Raw genomic sequence first — 24,434 nt, 5'->3', positions numbered from 1 at the left:
TCCCAAGGCTGAGTTATGGGTCCTGCCCCAAGTGCTTTGGGACGACCTAAGCCATGGGGGGATCCAGCCCTGCCCGCCAGCCCCCCAACAACCTCCTGTACCCCACCCCCAGCTTCCTCTGCCACACTCGCCCCCAGCCCCTCTCCCTGATAGCCTGCCCCCCTGTCACTCGACTCCCCACAACACTGGGCCTTTTCTCCCAGGACACCCCCAATTCCCCCTGTAACCCCAGCCCCCAGCTCTCTCCCTGCCCCTCTGAACGCCCCATCTCCCTCCCCCCATGGCTTACCACAGGGCCCCTTGGCACCCAGTTCCCCCCACCCTCGGGTGCCCCGAAGCTCACGAGAGCAGCCGAGAGGAGGGGCGGAGAAACTGGGGTCCTCCCCGAGCCAGCCCCCGCCCCCGCCTCATCCCACGCCCCCTCTCCAGCGCCCGCTGCCCCCTCACCTCTCTCGCAGTCCCGGCCCCGGAAGCCGGCCGGGCAGAGGCACTGGTACTCGTCCGGCTCCGTGTTGGTGCAGGTGCCGCCGTTCCGGCAGGGCCGGTGGGAGCCGCAGTAGTTCAGGTCTGGAAGGAGAAGGGCTCGGCTCAGCTCGGGGCAAAGGCCAGACAGCCCGGCCAGCTGCGGTCAGGCCCTGCCCTCCCACGGGGGAGAGGGAACCCTGACAAGCAACTGCAGGGGGCGCTGGCTGTGGGGAGAGCTCCCGGCTACTGCAGCCCCGGCCTCCCCCAGCAGGGGGCGCTGTGGGATGGGGGAGCCCATTGATATCCCAGCCCCTCCCAGCAGGCTGTGGGGAGCAGGGCAGGCAGGGGCTGGCTGAGTGGGGGAGCGCTCAGTTACTCCAGTCCCAGCCTCTCCCAGCAGGGGGAGGTGTGGGGCAGGAACACTGACTGTGGGGGCAGTCTCTGAATACCCTAGTCCCAGCCTCTCCCAGCAGGAGGCGCTGTGGGGCAGGAACACTGACTGTGGGGGCAGTCTCTGGATACCCAAGTCCCAGCCTCTCCCAGTAGGAGGCGCTGTGGGACGCTGGCTATGGGGGAGCCTCTGGATACTCCAGTCCTGGCTTCTCCCAGCAGGGGGCGCTGTGGGGCAGGAACACTGGCTCTGGGGCAGCCTCTGGATACCCCAGTCCCAGCCCCTCCCAGTAGGAGGCGCTGTGGGACGCTGGCTATGGGGGAGCCTCTGGATATTCCAGTCTTGGCTTCTCCCAGCAGGTGGCGCTGTGGGGGCAGGAACACTGGCTCTGGGGCAGTCTCCGGATACCCCAGTCCCAGCCTTTCCCAGCAGGGGGCACTGTGGGATGCTGGCTATAGGGGAGCCCCCAGCTACTCCAGTCCTGGCTTCTCCCAGCAGGTGGCGCTGTGGGGCAGGAACACTGGCTCTGGGGCAGTCTCCGGATACCCCAGTCCCAGCCTTTCCCAGCAGGGGGCACTGTGGGATGCTGGCTATAGGGGAGCCCCCAGCTACTCCAGTCCTGGCTTCTCCCAGCAGGTGGCGCTGTGGGACAGGAACACTGGCTCTGGGGCAGTCTCCGGATACCCCAGTCCCAGCCTTTCCCAGCAGGGGGCGCTGTGGGGAGCAGGGTAGGCGCTGGCTGTGGGGTAGTCCCTGGCTACTCCAGCTCCGGGCTGTCTCAGCCGGAGGTGCTGGGGGGCTGGGCTGTGGGGCAGGACGCTGCTCACCCTTGTCGCACAGCAGCCCGCCCCAGTTGGTGTCGCAGTCGCACTTCCAGGGCTCCGTGCAGGTGCCGTGCAGGCAGCCAGGGAAGGGGATGCATTCGTCACAATTGGAGCCTGTCCAGCCGTAGTGACACCTGCGGAGACGCCCGGGGGGGGGGGGGGGGAGATGGACACACGGGAGAGGAAAGGGGGGGAAAGAAGGGGGAGGAACCCAACCTAGCAGGGAGCCTCCCTCTGAACAGCCAGGGGCATCTTGTCTCCTGTGGGCCACGGGGGCGCCGGCGCTGGGCCTGCGGGGGAGGAGGTGTCTCTGCTTGTGACCCCCCCCCCCCCCAAGCAATCTCCGGCCCTGAGGTTCCCTATGGTGGGGGATGGGATGCCCAGGGGGAGCTGGAGCCCCGAGGGGGTGGTAGAGAGTCCCATGATGCCTTATTGGGGGGTCTGGGGGAAGGGAACTGGGCAGGGAGATTAGCGTTAGGGGCAGCTGCCTGAGAGGGGAGGGGAGTCTAGTGGTGAGTGGGGGGGGGAAGGGGCTGGGAGCCAGGACTCCTGGGTTCTATCCCTAGTTCTGCACAGGGAGGGAGGGAGGCGGGCAGGTTTGCCCTGGCTGGTTCCCTGCCCTGCGAAGCCTCATCCGCACAGGAAAACGCCCAGTGTTCCCCTCCCTGCCTAGCCGGCTGCTTCCTCCCCCAAGGGCAGGGGGCAGAAGGCAGCCTGGCCTCTGCAGTGCCTCCGGTCCTGCCCACCGGCGAGCCGGGCCGGCCGCAGGGACACGCTTGGGCTGGGCTCCGGCTGTGGGGAGCCACCAGACACACAGCCCCTCCCCCCAGATCTGTCCTTCGTAGGAAGTCGGGGGTGGGGGGGGGGGGGCCGAGATCGGGGCCCGTCTCACTCACGTGCACTCTCCGGGCGCCTCGCAGAAACCGTGGAGCTGGTGGCAGTCCTGGTGGCAAACGGCTGGGAGAGAAACGGGAGGGGGGTGAAGGGCGGGAATAGCCCCCATCACCTCCCCCTTCCTCCATGGCCACCTGCTCCCCTGGGCACCATGCCCCCCACGCACCCCTTCGGTTCCTGGGGACACCATGCCCAGCCACGTACCCTGAGTGCACTGCGCTCCCGTCCAGCCGTCCAGACAGACCTTGCTGCCGCCGGCCTCGCAGCGGTGGTGGCCGAAGAAATCGTCGCGGGGCCGGCACAGGCGGTTGCAGGCGGCGCCGTAGTAGTGGGGGGCGCAGCGCACCCGCAGCCGGTACTCCAGCGCCGTGCCCCGCCCGTGGTGCTGGAAATCCTGCCAGCCCTCGTCCGGGTTCAGCATCCCCGAGCGCGTCACCCGCTCCACCAGGGACCCGCCTGCCAGAGAGGGAGCCTGTCATGCCCTGCCCGGCCTCATGCACCCGGCACCAGCGGCCCCCCTCCTCGGTTGGCTTGGGAGGGTGGGGAATGTGGCATGAGGCCTTTCCCCTCTAGGGAGCACTGGCTCCAATCCAGCCCCAGGAGGGGGGGCGCTGGCCAACGGGGGGTGCCTTACCTTGTGTGTCAGGGCCGGTCGTGTTGTCAGCATCCCAGGCTTCCAGGATCAGCGAATACGAACGCTGTGGGATGAAAGAACAAGGTAGAGGGGACAGGTGTCACATCCTGACTTCCACTCCCTCCCCCCTGTGATCCAGTTGTTGCAGGGCTGGGGGAGTGGGGTGAGACTGAGGGAAACTGAGGTACACAGCGCTGGTATCTCAACTCCCATCCTCTGCCCCCAACTGTAGCCACTAGACCCCCCCCCCCCCCCCCCCCCCCCCCCCCCCCCCCCCCCACTCCGTTTCCAGAGCTGGGGATAGAACCCACAAGTCCTGATTCCCAGCCCCCCCTCTAATCCACTAGACCCCCCACTGTCCTACTCCCAAACCTGGATAGAACCCAGGAGTCCTGCCTTCCCGTTCCTTGTGCCAGTGAATTCCTTCCTGCCAGGGTTCTCTGTTAAGCTGTGTGCTTGGGCAGCCACTCGGGAGAGATTCAAATGCCTCCCTGCTGATCAACAGAGAGGGCAGCATGTCTTTCTACTAGTTGTGCACATCTGCACATGCCTGGGTGCAAGTAATAAAATTTATTCTGCACGTGAATGGAAAAAATTAGAGGGATCCCTGTTGGAGACGGATGATTGCTGGGCATTTTAGAGTTCCTTTCCCCACTCTTTACTGTGCAGCAATCGACTCCTCTCCTCCCCAAAGGCGGCTGCCCTGTTACGTCGGTGCTGTGCCTGCAAGCGCCAGGGGCTGCATGAATGGAGGACAGCATTGGAGACAGCCCAAACCCCAAAACAATCCCCAGTGCTTTCCCCAGGGGCTCAGTATCTTCAACCCCATTTCCCAGGTGGGAAAATGGAGGCACGGAGGGACGAAACTCAGAGCTTGGCTCTGTCCATGCTACCTCCCGCAGCTGCCTCCACCCGCATGAAACATTCCTTCTGCCCATGTAACGGTCCAGGCATGGCCCATACTCTGGGGGAGGAGGGTTCCCCACCTCCACCCCTGCCAGTGCCCCTCAGGGCCGAGCAAGGGCGTCCGCCGTCCTTTAGCCGAGCTGATGGGGCTGAGCTTGGTGGAGCCCTATTTCCCTTCTCACAGGTGACTGGGCACTGAGACACCCAGGCCCTGCTGTTCCCTCCTGCTGCCAGACAGACCCACCCTGCTGCCCCATCTCTGCATTCACTCAGAGGCTGGGGGCATGGCCCCCCCTCCCCTGGGGTCATCTGGAGCCACTTGGGGGAACAACCACCATAGGGACACAGCTCAGCTGCTGCAAATGCCACTCTAGCTTAAGGAGACTCCCTGCGAGCGGCTGGCAGTATAGGGGCCATGACACACGGAACATCAGGTCTGACTGAACCCAGGCCAGATCAGATCAACAGGTCCAGCCAACCAGGCATCCCACCTTCTCTCTGAAAGCAGAAGTGGGGGTGGAGGGCACCATGCTCCCTTCCCTCCACCCATATTCCAGGGACCTCTGGACAAGTCCCCCCAATATCCCCTTCTAGCACCATCCTGGCCCAGTAGCAATCCTGCCTGACTCCCTGGGCGGTGTCTGCTGGGAGGGAGAGCCCAATGGGTGGGGGGGGGGGGAGCTGCAGCAGAGAGACCCTCTCCCCAGGCTCAGCCCATGCCCAGCAGCCTCGCCCTAGGCAGGAAACCCCCTTCCCCATGGATCCAGTCCAGACACTTCTACTCTGGAAGGAAAAGGGGCTGCCCCATATGTGGCTGTCACTGCCCCTCCCGCCTCCCTGTGGATGTGGAGAGACCTGGGATATGCCCCCCCCATACACCTCCCCCCCCCCCGCTGCCTCCCCATGGGTGTTTGGAGACCTGGGATGTGCCATATCCAGAAGTATACACATGGGGAGGGGCAGTGAAAGGGTCCCTAGAAGGAGAAGGATAGAGGTGTGGGGGTGAGTGAAGGGGTCCCTAGAGATGGAAGGATACAGGCTGGGGGGAGGGGAGTGAAGGGGTCCCTAGAGGCGCAAGGATACAGGTGGGAGGAAGGGGTGAGTGAAGGGGTCCCTAGAGGCAGAAGGATACAGGCAGGGATAGGAGGTGAGTGAAGGGGTCCCTAGAGGTGGAAGGATACAGGTGGGAGGAAGGGGTGAGTGAAGGGGTCCTAGGGGTGGAAGGATACAGGTGAGGAGGCGAGTGAAGGGGTCCCCTAGAGGTGGAAGGATACAGGTGAGGAGGTAAGTGAAGGGGTCCCTAGAGGCGGAAGGATACAGGTGGAGGTAGGGGCAAGTGAAGGGGTCCCTAGAAGCAGAAGGATACAGGCAGGGTTGAGAAGTGAGTGAAGGGGTCCCTAGAGGCAGAAGGATACAGGCGGGGTTGAGAAGTGAGTGAAGGGGTCCCTAGAGGTGGAAGGATATGGGTGGAGGTAGGGGCGAGTGAAGGGGTCCCTAGAGGTGGAAGGATACAGGCGGGGAGGCTGGGAAGTAGAGTCCTTATGAGAGAGGTAGGCCATATGAGTCCATATGAGAGAGTGAAGGGGCCCTAGAGGCAGAAATAGTATGAGCAGGAGAAAGGGGGCAGAAAAGGGCCCCTAGAGGTGGAAGGATATGAGGGAGGGGGCCCAGTGATACAGTCTGGCATGTACCCCCCTCCTCCAGCTGAGTCCCAAGGAGGTCCCTATCTGCTCCCCCCCTTCACCAATTTTCCAAACACTGGTGCACCCTGGCCCCACTGGCAGAGGGGCCCCCCAAGCCGGGCACGCCAAAGGGGGAAAAAAGCTGGAGCAGAGGATGATGGGTATCTCTAACCCACTGCCATGTCAGCGTCAAGCTGGGGGCTCCGGTGCTGTGAGCTTCCCCATAGAAGTGCCCTGTCTGTGCCCAAGTGATGTAAGCTGCTTTGCAGTGAATCTCATCTAGCATTAGCCAGGGCAGCTGGATGCAGAGGGCACTGCCACGAGGAAGCTCGCAGCGCCTCAGCCCCTGGTGGGAGCACTGCTGCAGGAAAGCTCACCGCCCTCTCTCCACTAACCCAGCCTGGAATGGCGGGCACATCTGCCAGCTGGCTGGAGGGCACAGGATGGGCGCAGGGTACGTGTCTTCCCGGTAATTAAGGAAGTTATGTAATTAAGTTATTTACCTTCTGCTTCCCCCTGGGCAGGGGCGAGGGACGGGGTGGGACCGCAGCCCTGTACTTCCTGGGCAGCAGCTGGCGCAGGCCCCGCGGGCCGGGCGCGACGGCCTGTTTCCCGCAATTGGCATCAGCAGAAATCCTTTTCCTTGCCGGGCCAGGCCTGCCCTGCAGGGAACCACGGGTCTGGCCCCACACAGGGTTCAGCTGCAACCCGTCACAGTGGGGTGGCTTGGAGGACAGGGGTGAGAGGGTCTTGTACTCCCCCAGGGCAGGCAGATCCCACAGCTTTGCTCCCCCTCCTCACCCTGCCATGCCCCACTCCAGCTCTGCCTGTGCCCCCCATCACGCCCGGCAGCTCCCTGCCAGCCTAGCCCTGGGCTCCCCTCCTCCAGGCTCTGCCGGTGCCCTTGGTCCTGATGCAGAGGGGGCCCTGTCTCTGGGGGTGGGAGGGGAGGTCTGTCCCCCAAGCCCAGTGACCCCTGGCTCCTGCTGAGCCACGGAGCCCCCCATCTTTCGGGGGAGGGGGCGTTATCCAGCTGAGATCCCGCTGGGAGCCTTGTCTACAGGCAGAGTCTAGAGCGGCCCTTGCTCCAGCTCAGCCCCCTCCACTGTGGGGTGGGAGCAGCCTGGGCCTGTCTCACACGCATGTGCACTGACATGCATGAACTCGCAGCCTGGCCCGGTGCAGGCCACCCTTGCCAAGGGAGGCTGTCCTAGGCTGAGGGAGCGATCCCTGCTAAGAGGGCAATCTCCAGCAAGTCCCTAGGGGGCGCTGTCTCCCCTCACCTGCCCACATTCCACTTCCCAACACTACAGGGGAGCACTAGGGGGCGCTGTCCCCCTCACCTGGCCACACCCCACATCCCAGCACCTTATATGGGCACTAGGGGGCGCTCTCCCCTCAAACCAGGCCACACCCCACTTCCCAATACCACAGGGGGGCAGTAGGGGGCGTTGTCCCATTCACTTGGCCACACCCCACATCCCAGCACCCTATATGGGCACTAGGGGGCACTCTCCCCTCAAACCAGGCCACACCCCACTTCCCAACACCACAGGAGGGCAGTAGGGGGCGTTGTCCCCTTCACTTGGCCACACCCCACATCCCAGCACCCTATATGGGCACTAGGGGGCGCTCTCACCCTCAAACCAGGACACACCTCACTACCCAACACCACAGGGGGCAGTAGGGGTGCCGTCCCTCTCACCTGGCCACACCCCACATCCCAGCTCCCTACATGGGCACTAGAGGGCGCTCTCCCCTCAAACCAGGCCACACCCCTCTTCCCAACACCACAGGGGGGACTAGGGGGAACCGTCCCTCTCACCTGGCCGCACCCCATTCCCAACACCACAGGGGGGCATAGGGGGAGCTGTCCCCTTCACCTGGCCACACCCCACATCCCAGCACCTTATATGGGCACCTTATATCCAGCCACTGCAGTCCCAGCCTTTCCCAGCAGGGGGCGCTGCGGGGAGCAGGGCGAGGCGCTGGCCTTTCCCTATGGCAGTGGGGATGGTGCCTAGGGGCTTTGGGAGCCCGGCCCCAGGATGCTGGGCGCAGTGAGCGGCGCTGGATCCGGGCCCTGGGAAAGGTCACGCAGGGCGGGCCGCTGAGCCGCTAGGGCCAAAGTCCGGTCACGGCCCCAGGAAGCCCCATGCCGCAAAGGGTGGGACACGGGCTCCCAGCATCCTGCGGCCGGAGGTGCCATGGCCAAGTGAGTGGGCTGAACGGGCCTCTGTGCATGCAGATCAGCCAGGCCTTTTGTGTGCATTCATCTCTGCCCGGCCCTCTGCCCACAGCTGGCTTATAGTCTGCTCCCCCTGACAGCTGCCGGTCCCTTGGGGACCCCTCCTCCAGCTCCCACAGAGAAAGGGTGGGGGCAGGGAACATTCTGGCCCCTGTGATGGGGCCCAGCTTCTCACGGGCCAGGCCGGGCGCCCTCAGTTCTGAGGCCTGGCGGTGCCTCAGTTTCCCCTGCCGCTCTTTGTGCATTCAGACGGCGAGCGCTGCAAGGCAGGGACTGTCTCATGCTCCGCGCCCGGGCGGGGAGCTGCCGTGAGCTGCCTGATAACGCGGCCCGGCGGAAGCTGACTGGAATAGAAGCCGGAGAGCGAAGGGCTGGGAGGCCAAGGGAGGCGGGAGCTGGATGGAGCCCAGGATCAATAAATCACGGAGCAGCCGGGGCTACCCACTGAATCACAAGGATGGAAAGAGATTTAGCATCTGCCAGTCCCCTGGGAGCCGGGCGAGGCGAGTGTCCAGACATGTCACTGTCCCCACCCCCCCTCCTGGGGGCTTCTCACATCACTGCCTCAGAGCTGAGCTACATGGCCCAGCTGTCCCCGCTATAGCCCAGCTGTCCCCGCTATAGCCACTAGACTCTACTCCCTTCTCCACATCTGTTTCCTCCAACTAGGGCAATGGCCCAGCAGCCACCTTCCCTGAGCCCTGGGCAGCTTGCAGCTGACAGGGATCCCTCCCCCAGTCGATCGCAGCTCCAAATGGAGCCATGGGAGAGGAGCCTGCCTGGGCCTAGGCATGATGGGTGGATTGGGGCCAGCAGGGTGCATGACCCCTCCCGCAGCAGCAGGCCAAGGGGGAGAGGTTGGGAGACCCCCAGGACTGGTTTGCATTCAACAACTTGGACAAAATCTGTCTCCTTGCGCGGCCAGGCCAGATAAACTGCACCCATTGCACACCCAGATTAGATAAACCCCGCCCCTTGCACACCCAGGCCAGATAAACTGCACCCATTGCACACCCAGATTAGATAAATCCTGCCCCTTGCACACCCAGGCCAGATAAACTGCACCCATTGCACACCCAGATTAGATAAATCCTGCCCCTTGCACACCCAGGCCAGATAAACCCCGCCCCTTGCACACCCAGGGTACGTCTACACTACAGCGCTAATTCGAACTAACGCGTCTAGAACTAAAAACTAGTTGGAATTAGCGTTTTGCTAATTCGAACTAGCGCGTCCACACTGATTGGACGCAGGGGGGCATTTAAGGGCAGCTGAAACCGGTTCCGGCAGGGCATCAGGTCAGCAGTTGCTTTGTGTGGCTGCTGTCTGAGGCTATCTGAGGCTCGTGCTTAAAGGGACCCCCCCGGACAGCCGGTTCTCAGCTTTTCCTGCTTCCTTGCCAACCTCGCCGAGGGACAGCAAAGCGTTGGTCTCTGTGCCCGTCTGTGTCGGTGCTTCCCTTCGGGGGGGCCGCCGCAGGTGGCAACATGGAGCCAGAGCTCGCCCTGCACCTTCTGGTGCACTTTCTGGACTTGCTGCTGCAAGCCTGTCAGCAATGGCTCGAGGCTGCCTGGCACCTCCTGGTGCACGTCAGCCCCCTGCCTCTCCGCCTGGCCGCCCTGGGGGCCGTGGAGGGGCCGCGGCGGCGCCCCGGCACCAGCGTGCCCCGCCGCATCTGGCGTCTGGACACCAGCAGCGACTGGTGGGACCTCATCGTCCTGGAGCGCTGGGAGGACCGACAGTGGACCCAGAACTTCAGGATGAGGAGGGACACCTTCCTGGAGCTCTGCGAGTGGCTCGCCCCTGCCCTGCAAAGAAGGGACACTCGCATGAGGCCCGCCATCCCCCTCCAGAAGCAGGTGGCCATCGCCCTCTGGAAGCTCTCCACGCCGGACAGCTACCGATCCGTCAGGAACCAGTTCAGCGTGGGGAGATCCATCGTCGGAGCGGTGCTCATGCAGGTACGGCACTCGTCGGCCACTGCGCCGGGGGGGGAGGAGGGCTGCGAGGAGGGGATGGGCCGCCCCAGGGACAAAGGCGGGGCGGGAAGAGGCGAAAGCGCCCCGCACCAGAGGGGTTGGTCTGTCCCGGCCGTACTACACGCCGCCAGGGGGTTGCTTCCGGGAGTGGGGCGCGGGGCACTGCCAGGGCACGAACGCTCCCAGCCACCCTGGCGCCCCACTGATTGGCGCTTTGCTGTGTCTCTCTCCGCAGGTGGTCAAGGCCATCAACCGGGTGCTGCTCCGCAGGGTGGTCCGCCTCGCCGACCCGGACGCCGTCATCCGGGGGTTCGGCGCCCTCGGCTTCCCCAACTGCGTGGGGGCCATCGACGGGACGCACATCCCCATCCGTGCCCCGGAACACCAGGCGTCCCGGTACGTCAACCGCAGGGGGTACTTCTCCGTGATCCTGCAGGCCGTGTGTGACCACCGGGGCCAGTTCACGGACATTAATGTGGGCTGATCCGGCAAAGCACACGACGCCCGGGTGTACCGCAACTCCTCCGTGTTCCAGTGGCTGCAGGCCGGGACCTTCTTCCCCGACCGCCACATCAGGGTCGGGGACGTGGACATGCCCGTGTGCCTGGTGGGGGATGCCGCCTACCCACTGCAGCCGTGGCTGATGAAGCCCTACACGGGGCACCTCAATCCCTCCCGCCAGGCCTTCAATGCCAGGCAGACCAGGGCCTGCATCATGGTGGAGGGGGCCTTCGGGCGACTGAAAGCCCGCTTTCGATGCCTCCTCACCCGTCTGGACCTGGCCGAGCACAACATCCCTCCCATGGTGGCAGCATGTTGTGTGCTCCACAATTTGTGTGAGCGAAAGGGGGGTGGCTGAGGCTGACCGCATGGCTGGACACTACGGTCAGCCCCGCACCGCCGCCATCCGGGAAGCCCAGCGGGGGGCCGTCCGGATCCGGGAAGCCCTGCGGGAGAGCTTCCAGGTGGAGGAGGAGGACTGACCTCTCCCTTGCATGCCCCACTGGGGCCTTCTTCCACCCTACCCCCCTTCCCCTTTCCCCTCCCTACCTACTGTAAAATAAAGACACCTGTTTTTCAAACAAAAACGTATGTTTATTTCACATAACTGGGGTGGGGGAAGGGAGGAATGAGGGTGGGAGAGGGGAGGGGGAAACCTGGGACGAGGGAGCTGGAAGGGGAGGGAAGGGAGGAAGGGAAAGGAAAGCTCAGGGGTGGGAGCCTCTCCCGTCTCGCCACACTGCGGGTCCGGGGTCGTCGGTGGGGAATGGTTGTGGAGGGGGGGCAGGAGGGATGGGGGGTGTGGAGGAAGCAGGAGCGGGAGCAGGAGGGGGAGCAGGGGGAACAGAGGGAGCAGCAGGGGGAGCAGGAGCAGGAGGAATTGGGAAGCGGTCGAGCAGGCTCTGGAGGTGGCCTTGCAGGGCACAGCCCTGCTCCTCCAGGGCCTCCAAACTCCTCCAGCGCAGCCTCAGGTCCTCCTGGACCCAGTGGTCCTGGGAGCTGGTGATCCAGGAACCGGAGGTGCCGCCTCTGGTACTCCTCCTCATTTCTGGCTCTCCTGCTTGCCGGCACGGGCAGCTGCTGCAGGCGGTATGGTGTGCCCTGCAGGCCCAGATGCTGCAGCTGTGGTGCAACAAGACCAGCGGTCAATTACCCCAGGGGCCCAGGTGTGTGAAACCCAGCTCCCCTCTGCAAGGCCAGGGCCCCTGCAGGATCCCCAGCTGCTGCTCCGTGGTGGGCAAGGCCCAGGCGCACGGTCCCGGGGCTCCCTCTCGCCCCAGCCCCCCGTACACATAAGGGGAGCACGATGGTACTCACAGGTGGACGCCTCCCCGGCCTCGGACGACACAGGCGAGCGGCTCTGTGGGGTGCCTCAGGGGTCCCGGATCCTGGGCAGGCTGGCGGCAGGCTCCTGGCTCTCAGAGCCCTCCTCCTCCTCCTCCATCTCCTGGAGCGGTCCCTCTGCCCTGGGGTCTATCACGTCCCGGGGGGCAGGGACGGCATGAGCCCCCAGGAGGCAGTCCAGATCCTGGAAGTGGGGGCAGGCCTCCAGGTTGGCCCCTGGCTGGCAGGCCCGGGAGTAGGACTGCCGCAGATCTTTAATCTTGCAGCGCACCTGCTCCCGGCTGCGCTGGTGGCCCCTGGCGGCCAGGCTGGCAGCCATGCGGCCATAGACGGCCGCGTTCCTGTGGCTAGTGCGGAGATCGTGGACATTGGAGGCTTCCCCCCAAACCTGGATGAGGTCCACTTGACCAAGCGGGTCCCCGCCTCTTGCGTCCCCGGGCAGGCTCCTGGGAGCCGCCAGGCTGGTCCTGGGGAGCAGTGGAGGGCTGGGTGTCCTCGGGTGGCTGGCTCATGGGTGTCAGGTGCAGGGTCTGCTGGCACGGGTGCTGGCAGCCTTGCAACTGGCACAAACTGTGTAGCCAGACCGTGCCCCTTTAAGGGCTCCGGGGCCTGGAGGGGGGCAATAGAGTTTCCCTGGTGTTGGCCAGAGTGGCCACCAGGGAAACCTGGGGAGGGCTAGGCTCCCACTAGTTTGAATTAAGGGGCTACACACCCCTTAATTCGAACTAGCTAGTTCGAACTAGGCTTAATCCTCGTAAAATGAGGTTTACCTAGTTCGAACTAAGCGCTCCGTTAGTTCGAATTAAGTTCGAACTAACGGAGCGCTAGTGTAGTGCCTATGAAAGTTAGTTCGAACTAACTTTGTAGTGTAGACATACCCCCAGGTCAGATAAACCCCGCCCATTACACACCCAGGCCAGATAAACCCCGCCCCTTGCACACCCAGGCCAGATAAACCCCACCCCTTGCACACGGAGGCCAGATAAACCCCACCCATTACACACTCAGACTAGATTAAACCCCACCCCTTGTACACGGAGGCCAGATAAACCCCACCCCTTGCACACCCAGACCAGATAAACCCCGCCCATTACACACTCAGACTAGATTAAACCCCACCCCTTGTACACGGAGGCCAGATAAACCCCACCCCTTGCACACCCAGACCAGATAAACCCCACCCATTACACACTCAGACTAGATTAAACCCCACCCCTTGTACACGGAGGCCAGATAAACCCCACCCCTTGCACACCCAGACCAGATAAACCCCACCCATTACACACACAGACTAGATTAAACCCCACCCCTTGTACACGGAGGCCAGATAAACCCCACCCCTTGCACACCCAGGCCAGATAAACCCCACCCCTTGCACACCCAGGCCAGATAAACCCCGCCCCTTGCACACCGAGGCCAAATAAACCCCACCCATTACACACTCAGACGAGATAAACCCCGCCCCCTTCCCATCCAGCCTGGACAAACCTCGTCCTATTTGCAGCCAGCTCAGCCCAGCGCTGGTGCCCCAGGCCCCCGCCCCACAGCTCCCCGCTCGGGGAAGGACTCAGGCCTTACCGGCCAGGCGAACTGGAACGGCACAGTGATCCTGCCCACGGGCTCTGCGCCCTCCTGGGGCTTGGCCGCGAAGGTGTTACCCCCCAGCACAGGGGTGGTGCCAGCCCCCAGCACGCAGGGCTCCCCAGGGACCACACGCAGCTGGTATTCCTTCAGGCAGGCCCGGAAGTAGGTGCGACACTGCTCCTGCCTGGCACACGGCGGGGCCGCCCCGCCCTGGCAGCAGCGCCCGTCGGCCAGCACCCCTCTCTCGTTGCGCATCAGTCGGATCTGCAGCTCGAAGGTGCCAGCTGCTTCGAGGATCTGCGAGGGAGAGAAGCTGGTCAGAGCAGAGGCTGGAACTTTCCTCCCACCTCTTCCCATCGCGCTGCAAGCACAAAGGGAGACTCCCTCGCCAGCTCTGAGCAGTACAGGGCCCATGACACACACTACGGCGCTGATTTCATCCAGTAAGAAGCCGCAGCTGTGCCCCAAGCCCATTGTGGTGACAGCAGACGCTCCTGGCTGCCACCCCATCTGAATTAAGCCCGAAAGGCTTGCGGCCCCCTATGCAAGCAGTGACAAACTCCGTCTGGGCATCACAGCTTGAGCCGGAGCTGGGGGCTGGGCCCAGCCCAGGGAATGCAAAGTTTTCTCCCTGATCTGCCCCACCCCACAGCTCTGGGGCTTGGCACTGGCTCCACGGGGATGCAGCCATCTCTGGGGTGGAGTGCGGAAGCACATAACACCCAGGGGAACGCCTGGCCCAGCTTACACAGGACCCTGGCCCAGGCCAGAAGATGCCCTGAGCTGCCCCCACAGAGCCGCCCTAGCTGAAGGCTGGGGTGTGAATCCAGGCCCTCTGCGCCTGCCCCTCACGCCAGCTCTCACCTCCCTCCCCGTCTGCCTGATCCCCACCCCACTGGCAAGCCCGGGGCTGAGTGAAAGAAGGGGGGGCAGCTGGACATGTCCCCACGCCACCAGTTCTTGCCCCGCCCCAGGCCCTAGCACCAGCTGCCAGGGAAAACCGGGCATAGCTGGTGTTCCATGAGCCTGGTTTCACTGCCGCGCTCCTTTCCTCGGTGGGTGGGGCTCGGTGGGTGGGGCTCCTGGGCCTTTGATGGCGTCTTAGCAGCTACCTGTGTCTCCCATCCCCCCGCCCCAGACCCACTGGGCCCCAGGCAGGTCCCCAGACTGTGCAGGCACCCGCTGATCTCTGGGGCTCAGGGGGAAGAGGGGTATCGGGGACCATTGCCAACTCAGGGCAGGGAGCTGCCAAATGCAAGATCCAGACTCCCCCTCCCCCAGCTCTGCTCAGCCTCCAAGCCCAGCCCGGAGAAAACAGGATCCACTGTCCATGGTTAGATGGAGTAGCAGGACTAAGGCAGCAAACAGACAGCGATTCCCTCGCCCCGTGCTAAGAGGCATCCGCCCCTGGGGTGGGGCGCAGCGGCTGTTACTACATGGATCCCTCACCCAGCGCTGAGGTGCAGCCACCTCTGGGGTGGGGCGCAGCGGCTGTTTCTACAGGGATCCCTCACCCAGCGCTGAGATGCAGCCACCTCTGGGGTGGGGCGCAGCGGCTGTTTCTACAGGGATCCCTCACCCAGCGCTGAGGTGCAGCCACCTCTGGGGTGGGGCGCAGCGGCTGTTTCTACAGGGATCCCTCACCCAGCGCTGAGGTGCAGCCACCTCTGGGGTGGGGCGCAGCGGCTGTTTCTACAGGGATCCCTCACCCAGCGCTGAGATGCAGCCACCTCTGGGGTGGGGCGCAGCGGCTGTTTCTACAGGGATCCCTCACCCAGCGCTGAGGTGCAGCCACCTCTGGGGTGGGGCGCAGCGGCTGTTTGTACAGGGATCCCTCACCCAGTGCTGAGATGCAGCCACCTCTGGGGTGGGGCGCAGCGGCTGTTTGTACAGGGATCCCTCACCCAGTGCTGAGATGCAGCCACCTCTGGGGTGGGGCACAGCGGCTGTTTCTACAGGGATCCCTCACCCAGCGCTGAGGTGCAGCCACCTCTGGGGTGGGGCGCAACGGCTGTTTAACACTGGGCAGCAGTTGAAGCCACGCAGGCTCCTCCATCCAACTGAGTCCATAGAGGGACTTGGGGGGAAAGCAACTGGAACCCCCCACCCCAGTGGATTCAGCCAGTGGGACCCCAGGGGTCACATGAGATGGGCGGGGCACATAGGCCATTATGATCTTGCTTGGCGTCTCATTCGAGATCCTGGTCGTTATGATGGAGGCAGGCATCACCCCCCAAGAGCCTGGCACCCCCTAACCCCGTGTGGGCCTCAGCACTGAGCCGGGAGGGTGTGCCCCTTCGTGAGCCCCCGCCCGGCTCCCTGCAGCGCCCCATCCCGGCACAGAGCCTGCCCAGGCACGGCGGATGGCTGCAGGCTGGAATGTGTTAGGACACCTGCCCGGGCAGGACTGGGACCCAGGGCAAGGAGCAACCGGACCCCGATTCCTCACAGTGGCCCGAGGGAGACGTGGGGTTCGGGTGCCCCACGGAGGGACGGGAACCGTGGATCCAGGCCCCCCCCGCGCAGCACAAGAGGGGTGCGGCTGTGCCGAAGGGCAGTGGGGGGTCCCATTGGGTGGGTTCTCACCAGCTGGGGGTCGCAGAGTTCGCCCTCACGCCACCTTTACATCCCACAGCCGCAACGTACCCCACACCCCATTGGGGGGCCCATGGCTGGGGAGGGGGGACTTCGCTGCCCCCCCCCCCCGAGCCTGCCCATGGGGGTGCCTGCTGAGCCAGAGACCCCCCCCCCCTTGCTCCTCGCCATTTCCAAGCGCCCCATGGGCTGAGGGGGGGATTTCCAGGGATCCCCACTGTGCCATGGGGGCGCAGGCCCCCCTGCCTGGGGACAGCCCCCCCTCGCCCTGCCCCATAGCCAGTGGCCAGTCCCCAGACAAAGGGCAGCCGGGCGGGGGGCCGGACTCACCTGGGGCCGCATGGGGAGCCCGAGGAGGGCGCAGAGCAGCCAGCAGCTCGGTCCCAGCCTCATTGTCTCCGCCCGGCCCGGCCCCTCGCGGCGCAGGGTGCAGGAGCCGGCGCCCCCAGCCCCGGCTGCCTCCCGGCCGGGCGCTCGCCGAGCCGCCTGACATCATGCGGGAGGGTGGGGCCAGCGCCGCCCGCCCGGCCGGGCAACTTCCCCGCGGAGAGGGGGGGGGGCCGGCAGGAGGGGCCGTGGGGACTGGGGGGGGACAGGACCCGTCTGTCCGTCTGTCCGGCCGGCCCCGCCCACAGCTCGGGCCATCCGCCCCCCAGCACACCCCCGTCTGTCCGTCCGTCCAACCATCCGTCTGTCCGGCAGGCCCCGCCCACAGCTCGGGCCATCCGCCCCCCAGCACACCCCCGTCTGTCCGTCCGTCCAACCATCCGTCTGTCCGGCAGGCCCCGCCCACAGCTCGGGCCATCCGCCCCCCAACACACCCCCGTCTGTCCGTCCGTCCAACCATCCGTCTGTCCGGCAGGCCCCGCCCACAGCTCGGGCCATCCGCCCCCCAGCACACCCCCGTCTGTCCGTCCGTCCAACCATCCATCCGTCTGGCCGGCCCCGCCCATAGCTCGGGCCATCCGCCCCCCAGCACACCCCCGTCTGTCCGTCCGTCCAACCATCCGTCCGTCCGGCCGGCCCCGCCCATAGCTCGGGCCATCCGCCCCCCAGCACACCCCCGTCTGTCCGTCCGTCCAACCATCCGTCTGTCCGGCCGGCCCCGCCCATAGCTCGGTCCATCCGCCCCCCAGCACACCCCCGTCTGTCCGTCCGTCCAACCATCCATCCGTCCGGCCGGCCCCGCCCATAGCTCGGGCCATCCGCCCCCCAGCACACCCCCGTCTGTCCGTCCGTCCAACCATCCATCCGTCCGGCCGGCCCCGCCCATAGCTCGGGCCATCTGCCCCCCAGCACACCCCCGTCTGTCCGTCCGTCCAACCATCCATCCGTCCGGCCGGCCCCGCCCATAGCTCGGGCCATCCGCCCCCCAGCACACCTCCGTCTGTCCGTCCGTCCAACCATCCGTCCGTCCGGCCGGCCCCGCCCATAGCTCGGGCCATCCGCCCCCCAGCACACCTCCGTCTGTCCGTCCGTCCAACCATCCGTCCGTCCGGCCGGCCCCGCCCATAGCTCGGGCCATCCGCCCCCCAGCACACCCCCGTCTGTCCGTCCGTCCAACCATCCGTCCGTCTGGCCGGCCCCGCCCATAGCTCGGGCCATCTGCCCCCCAATACACCCCCGTCTGTCCGTCCGTCCAACCATCCGTCCGTCCGGCCCCGCCCACAGCTCGGTCCATCCGCCCCCCAACACACCCCCGTCTGTCCGTCCGTCCAACCATCCGTCTGTCCATCCAGCCCCGCCCATAGCTCGGTCCATCCGCCCCCCAATACACACCCGTCTGTCCGTCCAACCATCCGTCCGTCCGTCCGTCCGGCCCCGCCCACAGCTCAGTCCATCCGCCCCCCAGCACACCCCCGTCTGTCCGTCCGTCCAACCATCCGTCTGTCCGGCCGGCCCCGCCCACAGCTCGGGCCATCCGCCCCCCAGCACACCTCCGTCTGTCCGTCCGTCCAACCATCCATCCGTCCGGCCGGCCCCGCCCATAGCTCGGGCCATCCGCCCCCCAGCACACCTCCGTCTGTCCGTCCGTCCAACCATCCATCCGTCCGTCCGGACCCGCCCACAGCTCGGTCCATCCGCCCCCCAACACACCCTCGTCTGTCCGTCCGTCCAACCATCCGTCTGTCCATCCAGCCCCGCCCATAGCTCGGTCCATCCGCCCCCCAACACACCCCCATCTGTCCGTCCGTCCAACCATCCATCCGTCCGTCCGGACCCGCCCACAGCTCGGTCCATCCGCCCCCATACACAACCCCGTCTGTCTGTCCGTCCAACCATCCGTCTGTCCATCTAGCCCCGCCCATAGCTCGGTCCATCCGCCCCCCAATACACACCCGTCTGTCCGTCCGTCCAACCATCCGTCTGTCCATCCAGCCCCGCCCATAGCTCGGTCCATCCGCCCCCCAACACACCCCCGTCTGTCCGTCCGTCCAACCATCCATCCGTCTGGCCCCGCCCACAGCTCGGTCCATCCGCCCCCCAGCACACCCCCGTCTGTCCGTCCGTCCAACCATCCGTCCGTCCGGCCGGCCCCGCCCACAGCTCAGTCCATCTGCCCCCCAATACACACCCGTCTGTCCGTCCGTCCAACCATCCATCTGTCCATCCGGCCCCGCCCACAGCTCGGTCCATCCGCCCCCCAATACACACCCGTCTGTCCGTCCGTCCAACCATCCATCTGTCCATCCGGCCCTGCCCACAGCTCGGTCCATCCGCCCCCCCAACACACCCCCATCTGTCCGTCCGTCCGTCCGTCCGTCCAACCATCCGGCCAGCCGGCCCCGCCCTCAGCTCGGTCCATCCGCCCCCCAACACACACCCGTCTGTCCGTCCATCCAACCATCCGGCCAGTCGGCCGGCCCCGCCCTCAGCTTGGTCCATCCGCCCCTCAACACACACCCGTCTGTCCGTCCGTCCAACCATCTGTCTGTCTGTCTGGCCCCGCCCACAGCTCAGTCCATCCAGCCCCCCAATACACACCCGTCCAGCCATCTGTCCATCCAACCATCCGTCCATCTGGCCCCACCACCCAATATATACCTGTCCGTCCGCCTGTCTGTCCAACCATTTGTCTTTCTGTCCCCGCCCACAGCTGGGTCCATCCACCACCCAATATACACTCGTCTGTCCGTCTAACCATCCATCTGTCCATTCGTCCCCACCCACAGCTCACTCCATCCACCACCCAATATACACGTGTCCGTCCATTTGTCCATCCAACCATCCATCCGTTCGTCCTTTCCCTCCTCAGAGTCCGTATCATCTGTCCGTCCCCGCCCCACAGCTAGGTCTGTACATCTGTCCGTCAGTCCCCACCCCGCAGCTCAGTCCATACATCCGTCTGTCCGTCCATCTGTCCATCCATCTGTTCCCGCCCCACATATTGGTCCATACATCGGTCTATCTGTCCGTCCGTCCCCACCTCACATATTGGTCCATCTACCATCCAATATACACCCATCCATCTCCCTCTGTCCACTACACTGCCGATACACATCCATCCATCTCCCCACTACAGATCAGTCTGTCCATCAGCCCATGAAGCACCCACTATAAACATTGGTCCATCCACCACCCAATTATCCATCCATCCTCACTCCCATGTTGGTCCATCCACCACCCAATGTACATCCATCTGTCTGTCTATCTGTCCAGACACAAAACCTTGCCATCCATCCAATCCCTATATACTTTGGTCAATCCATCCATCCATCCATCCCCCCCCCCCCCCACTTCCTGTCCTAAGTTGTCTTGCGGGAGAAGGCGTGCTAAACAACTGCTTGGCTTCTCCCACCCTAGAGGTGACTGTATTTAAGGCTGGTGGAGCAAACTTGGGCTAAAGCGCTGCCCACTCCCAGCCCAAAGAAACAAGGACCATCGCTGTGCGGCTGAAGAATAAATAGCTGCCACTTTTCACCCCAGAGGAGGCTGCATCTCAGGGTTGGCTGAGGGATCCCTGTATAAACAGCTGCTGCACCCAACCCCAGAGGTGGCTGCATCTCGGTGCTCAGCGAGCAATCTCTCTGTGCCACTGGTTAAGCGCTTTGGGATCCTCCAGAGTCTCTTGCCCTGTTCACACAGAACAGTTCCCCCAAGAAAGACAGCCAGGCCAGGGCAGAAAGACGTCCTAAAAGACCTTCGTCTGCCTGGACTGGGAACTATAGAGCCCAAGAAAAAGGCAGGATTAGTCAGTACCCAGGCCTGGTGCTGCGAGCTTCCCTACAGCAGTGTCCTGTCAGTGCCAAGCGGGAATGCTGTGAGCTTCCTTACAACAGTGCCCAGGAAATCCGGAACTGCGTCAGCTGGTGCCCCTGGGCAAGTAGGATTGCATTCCCAGCCCCTCCCCCACTCCTACAGCCATCCCCACCCCCCTCCTAGTCCCTTAGGGCGGATTTCACAGCTCAGCAGCTGCCCCCCCATCCCCTCCCCAGACAGCCTCTCCTGGCTTCAAGGCAGCCGGTTCCTTGCAGTCCCCCCCAGGCCTGCACACAGCTGCACTGCCTGCTCCCCCTGCTGGTCATGGGCAGTATGGCTTGTGCTGTAGCAGCCTGGGGCTTTCCCCAGGCCTGCCCTAGAGGGGGGAAAACTCCACGCCCCACTCCCCATCCCCCTGGGCCAGCCAGGTCCCCGCCCTGGCACCTTTCTAGTAGCATTGCCCACTCCAAATGCCACTCACAATGCTGTTATTGCTCTCCCACCTCCTCTCCCAGCCTGCACCCCACTCTCCCCACCTGGCACCTTCCCACACCCCGGGGTGTAACCCTACCATCCCAGCCTCTTGCGGGCTCAGTCCAGCCTGGCCAGGTGCAGCCAGCTGGTACCATGTCCCTGACATTACAATAGAGAGCTTTTTTCTAGGTTCTTTCTGGTCCCGTCCCCCCCACAATGCAATGCCTCGTTGCTCCCCTGCATCCCCCGCTCTCCGTGTTGGCCCTGGGCGGTCTGTCCGGGACGCCCCTGGATTCACAGGGGCGACTGTGATGGTGGGCTGCTGTGACACAGAGCTCAGCCCTGATAAACTCGCCACACCTAACACACCGCTTTCACAATAGTCACGCCTACGGGGGAGCAAGAGGGGCGTCTCGGGGAGCTGGTAACTGACCCCTACTCACCCCTACTCAACCTCCCTTGCTGAAATGTACGCCCATTGCTTCTTGTCCTATCCTCAGCAGCCAAGGAGAACAATTTTCTCCCTCCTCGTAATACCCTTTTAGATACTTGAAAACCGCTATCCTGTCCCCTCTCAGGTACTGCTTTTTCCGATTCTTTTGTCTTTTCCGACATTTGGCCCGTCTAGACTGGGTGCTGAACCTAGGAGAAACCCGCCCCACCCCCGAGTGTGGCTGAGAGCCAAACCTAGGGGAAGCCTGCCGATTTTCACATGGATCCAGGCCCCTGGGCATAGAGTTCAGGCTCCTTGGCCCCCTCAGGTGATGCTTGGGGGTGGAGGGAGACCCCATCAGACTCAGCCCCTCCCCCACTCAATCCAGATTGGAACCAGATCGGACGTCAGTTTCGCCACCACAAAACTGACCTGGAAAGAAATGTTCTTTCCTGCCCGAGCAAGGGGGTGCATTCCCTGCAATGGGGGGCTCCCTGTTCCCCCCCTTATTTTAACTCCTGCCCCCCCAGACTGTTTACTTAACGGCAATGTAAACCCAACCCTCGGCCCCCTTTCCCAGCCCAGCAGCCTGAGAAAGCCTCCTTGTGTTTGCGAAGCCCGGGGCGGAGGGGCCGTGGGCGCAGGGCCCAAGGGGTCCCGAAAGGACAGGAGGAGAGAAGAGAAAAGAACAGCCAAGGTCGCGGCTTTCTCAAGAGGCTGGGGCACGCAGGGCTGAGCAAACTGAAAAGCCGGCCTGGCTGCCCTGGGTTCAACCCTCCGCTCGCGGGAGCGCTGCTGGCAAGCCGGCCCGGCTGCCCGGGTTTAACCCTCCAATCGCGGGAGCGCTGCTAGCGCCAGAGAGAGCTGCGCGGTGGATCAGGCCCTGTGTGGGATCAGGCCCCGTTGGGGTTCTCCCTGCCCAAGGGCGCAGCAGAAACGGCCAGCTGTGCTCCTAGCCAGACTCTGCCCCCATCCCCCTCCATTCCCTGCCTCGGCCAGGAATCCACCCACTGAAACGATCCGTCCTGCATGACCCATCACATCAGTGCCAGAGCCAGGGACAGCTCCCAGGCTCGCCTTTGCTCTAACCACTAGACCCCACTCTCCTCCCAGACTGCAACCCAGGCAGCTTCACTCCCAGTGCCCTAGCCCTCAGACACGCTGCCTCCCTGCTGCGGGACGGCGCAGACTGAGGATTCCCCGGGACAGACGCAGCCTGCCGCCCCTTCCGTGTCCCCCGCTTTGCCTTCGATTGCTGCACCAGCACCCTGCCCGGGCCTGCCCCGGCCTGGTAGCGTGGGGCAGGATTCAGTTACTGCCCCTTCCTGGTCCTGCTCCATGCCTTGCACTGGTCTTGTGCCTCCTGCAGGGACTGTGCACGGCGGAGTAGCGGGGCACAGAGAGCCAATGGGGCGGGGGGGGGGGGGGTCATGAGTCCTGACTCCTAGGTTCTGCACCCAGCTATGGGAAGGGAGTGGAGTCAAGTGGCTACAGTGTGTGGGGGTTGCAGGCCAGGACTTCTTTGTCTGATTCCAGGCTCTGGGAGGAAGTGGGGTCTAGTGGTGGGAACAGGGCGGGATGCTGGAGTAACCTACTGTCTCTGTACCTCAGTTTCCCCTTCTTTATAATGGAGATGGCTGATGTTGCCCCATTTTGGTCTTAGGCTCAATCAGCTAATGCTCACCCAGGATTCAGAGTTCACATCTGAAAGGAGCAAGTCCAAAGGTCCGAATCGGCTTTCTCTGGTGTAAACAGGAGAAACTGGGTCAGGTGACTCTCACTCCCGTAACATTGCAATGAGAACAGGATCAGTGTGGTGTTGTTACAATGATTTGTGCTGGTGCAGTGACCGAAATCGGGGCCCCGTTGGGCCGGGCGCCGCCCAGACACACAGTGACTGAGATCAGGGCCCCGTCGGGCCGGGCGCCGCCCAGACACACAGTGACCGAGATCAGGGCCCGTCGGGCCGGGCGCCGCCCAGACACACAGTGACCGAGATCAGGGCCCCGTCGGGCCGGGCGCCGCCCAGACACACAGTGACCGAGATCAGGGCCCCGTCGGGCCGGGCGCCGCCCAGACACACAGTGACCGAGATCAGGGCCCGTCGGGCCGGGCGCCGCCCAGACACACAGTGACCGAGATCAGGGCCCCGTCGGGCCGGGCGCCGCCCAGACACACAGTGACCGAGATCAGGGCCCCATCGGGCCGGGTGCCGCCCAGACACACAGTGACCGAGATCAGGGCCCCGTCGGGCCGGGCGCCGCCCAGACACACAGTGACCGAGATCAGGGCCCCATTGGGCCGGGCGCCGCCCAGACACACAGTGACCGAGATCAGGGCCCGTCGGGCCGGGCGCCGCCCAGACACACAGTGACCGAGATCAGGGCCCGTCGGGCCGGGCGCTGCCCAGACACACAGTGACCGAGATCAGGGCCCGTCGGGCCGGGCGCCGCCCAGACACACAGTGACCGAGATCGGGGCCCGTCGGGCCGGGTGCTGCCCAGACACACAGTGACCGAGATCGGGGCCCGTCGGGCCGGGCGCTGCCCAGACACACAGTGACCGAGATCAGGGCCCGTCGGGCCGGGCGCCCAGACACACAGTGACCGAGATCAGGGCCCATCGGGCCGGGCGCCGCCCAGACACACAGTGACCGAGATCAGGGCCCGTCGGGCCGGGCGCCGCCCAGACACACAGTGACCGAGATCAGGGCCCCGTCGGGCCGGGCGCCGCCCAGACACACAGCGACCGAGATCAGGGCCCCGTCGGGCTGGGTGCCGCCCAGACACACAGCGACCGAGATCAGGGCCCGTCGGGCCGGGTGCCGCCCAGACACACAGTGACCGAGATCAGGGCCCGTCGGGCCGGGTGCCACCCAGACACACAGCGACCGAGATCAGGGCCCGTCGGGCTGGGTGCCGCCCAGACACACAGTGACCGAGATCAGGGCCCGTCGGGCCGGGTGCCACCCAGACACACAGCGACCGAGATCAGGGCCCCGTCGGGCTGGGTGCCGCCCAGACACACAGTGACCGAGATCAGGGCCCGTCGGGCCGGGTGCCACCCAGACACACAGTGACCGAGATCAGGGCCCCGTCGGGCTGGGTGCCGCCCAGACACACAGTGACCGAGATCAGGGCCCCGTCGGGCCGGGCGCCGCCCAGACACACAGCGACCGAGATCAGGGCCCCGTCGGGCCGGGTGCCGCCCAGACACACAGTGACCGAGATCAGGGCCCCGTCGGGCCGGGCGCCGCCCAGACACACAGTGACCGAGATCA

At 64.7% G+C, this 24,434-nt stretch overlaps 1 protein-coding gene across 3 annotated transcripts in view; it reads right to left on the bottom strand.

The window, feature by feature from the left end:
- The window catches only part of LOC112546544 (protein jagged-2-like), a 29,150-nt gene extending 6,170 nt beyond the window's left edge, over window positions 1–22,980 (bottom strand). Inside the window, exons 1-7 of one of the 3 annotated variants that reach the window (XM_075915258.2) lie at window positions 22,839–22,980; window positions 13,447–13,749; window positions 3,209–3,272; window positions 2,779–3,030; window positions 2,577–2,637; window positions 1,684–1,814; window positions 448–567 (exon numbers count right to left, since the gene is read on the bottom strand). In XM_075915258.2, the coding sequence (XP_075771373.2) occupies window positions 448–567; window positions 1,684–1,814; window positions 2,577–2,637; window positions 2,779–3,030; window positions 3,209–3,272; window positions 13,447–13,707 (889 nt within the window). In that variant the 5' untranslated portion in view covers window positions 13,708–13,749; window positions 22,839–22,980. Of the gene's footprint in view, window positions 1–447; window positions 568–1,683; window positions 1,815–2,576; window positions 2,638–2,778; window positions 3,031–3,208; window positions 3,273–13,446; window positions 13,750–16,377; window positions 16,725–22,838 lie in introns of those variants that run through there. The other 2 variants (XM_089769932.1, XM_075915256.2) reach the window with 2 other exon arrangements.
- Window positions 22,981–24,434: the final 1,454 nt, after the last annotated feature.

The sequence above is a fragment of the Pelodiscus sinensis genome, chromosome 18 (genome assembly GCF_052426305.1).
Source record: "Pelodiscus sinensis isolate ZL-2025 chromosome 18, ASM5242630v1, whole genome shotgun sequence".
NCBI classification, from domain to species: domain Eukaryota; kingdom Metazoa; phylum Chordata; order Testudines; family Trionychidae; genus Pelodiscus; species Pelodiscus sinensis.
This window is presented reverse-complemented; position numbering and strand designations above follow the sequence as displayed.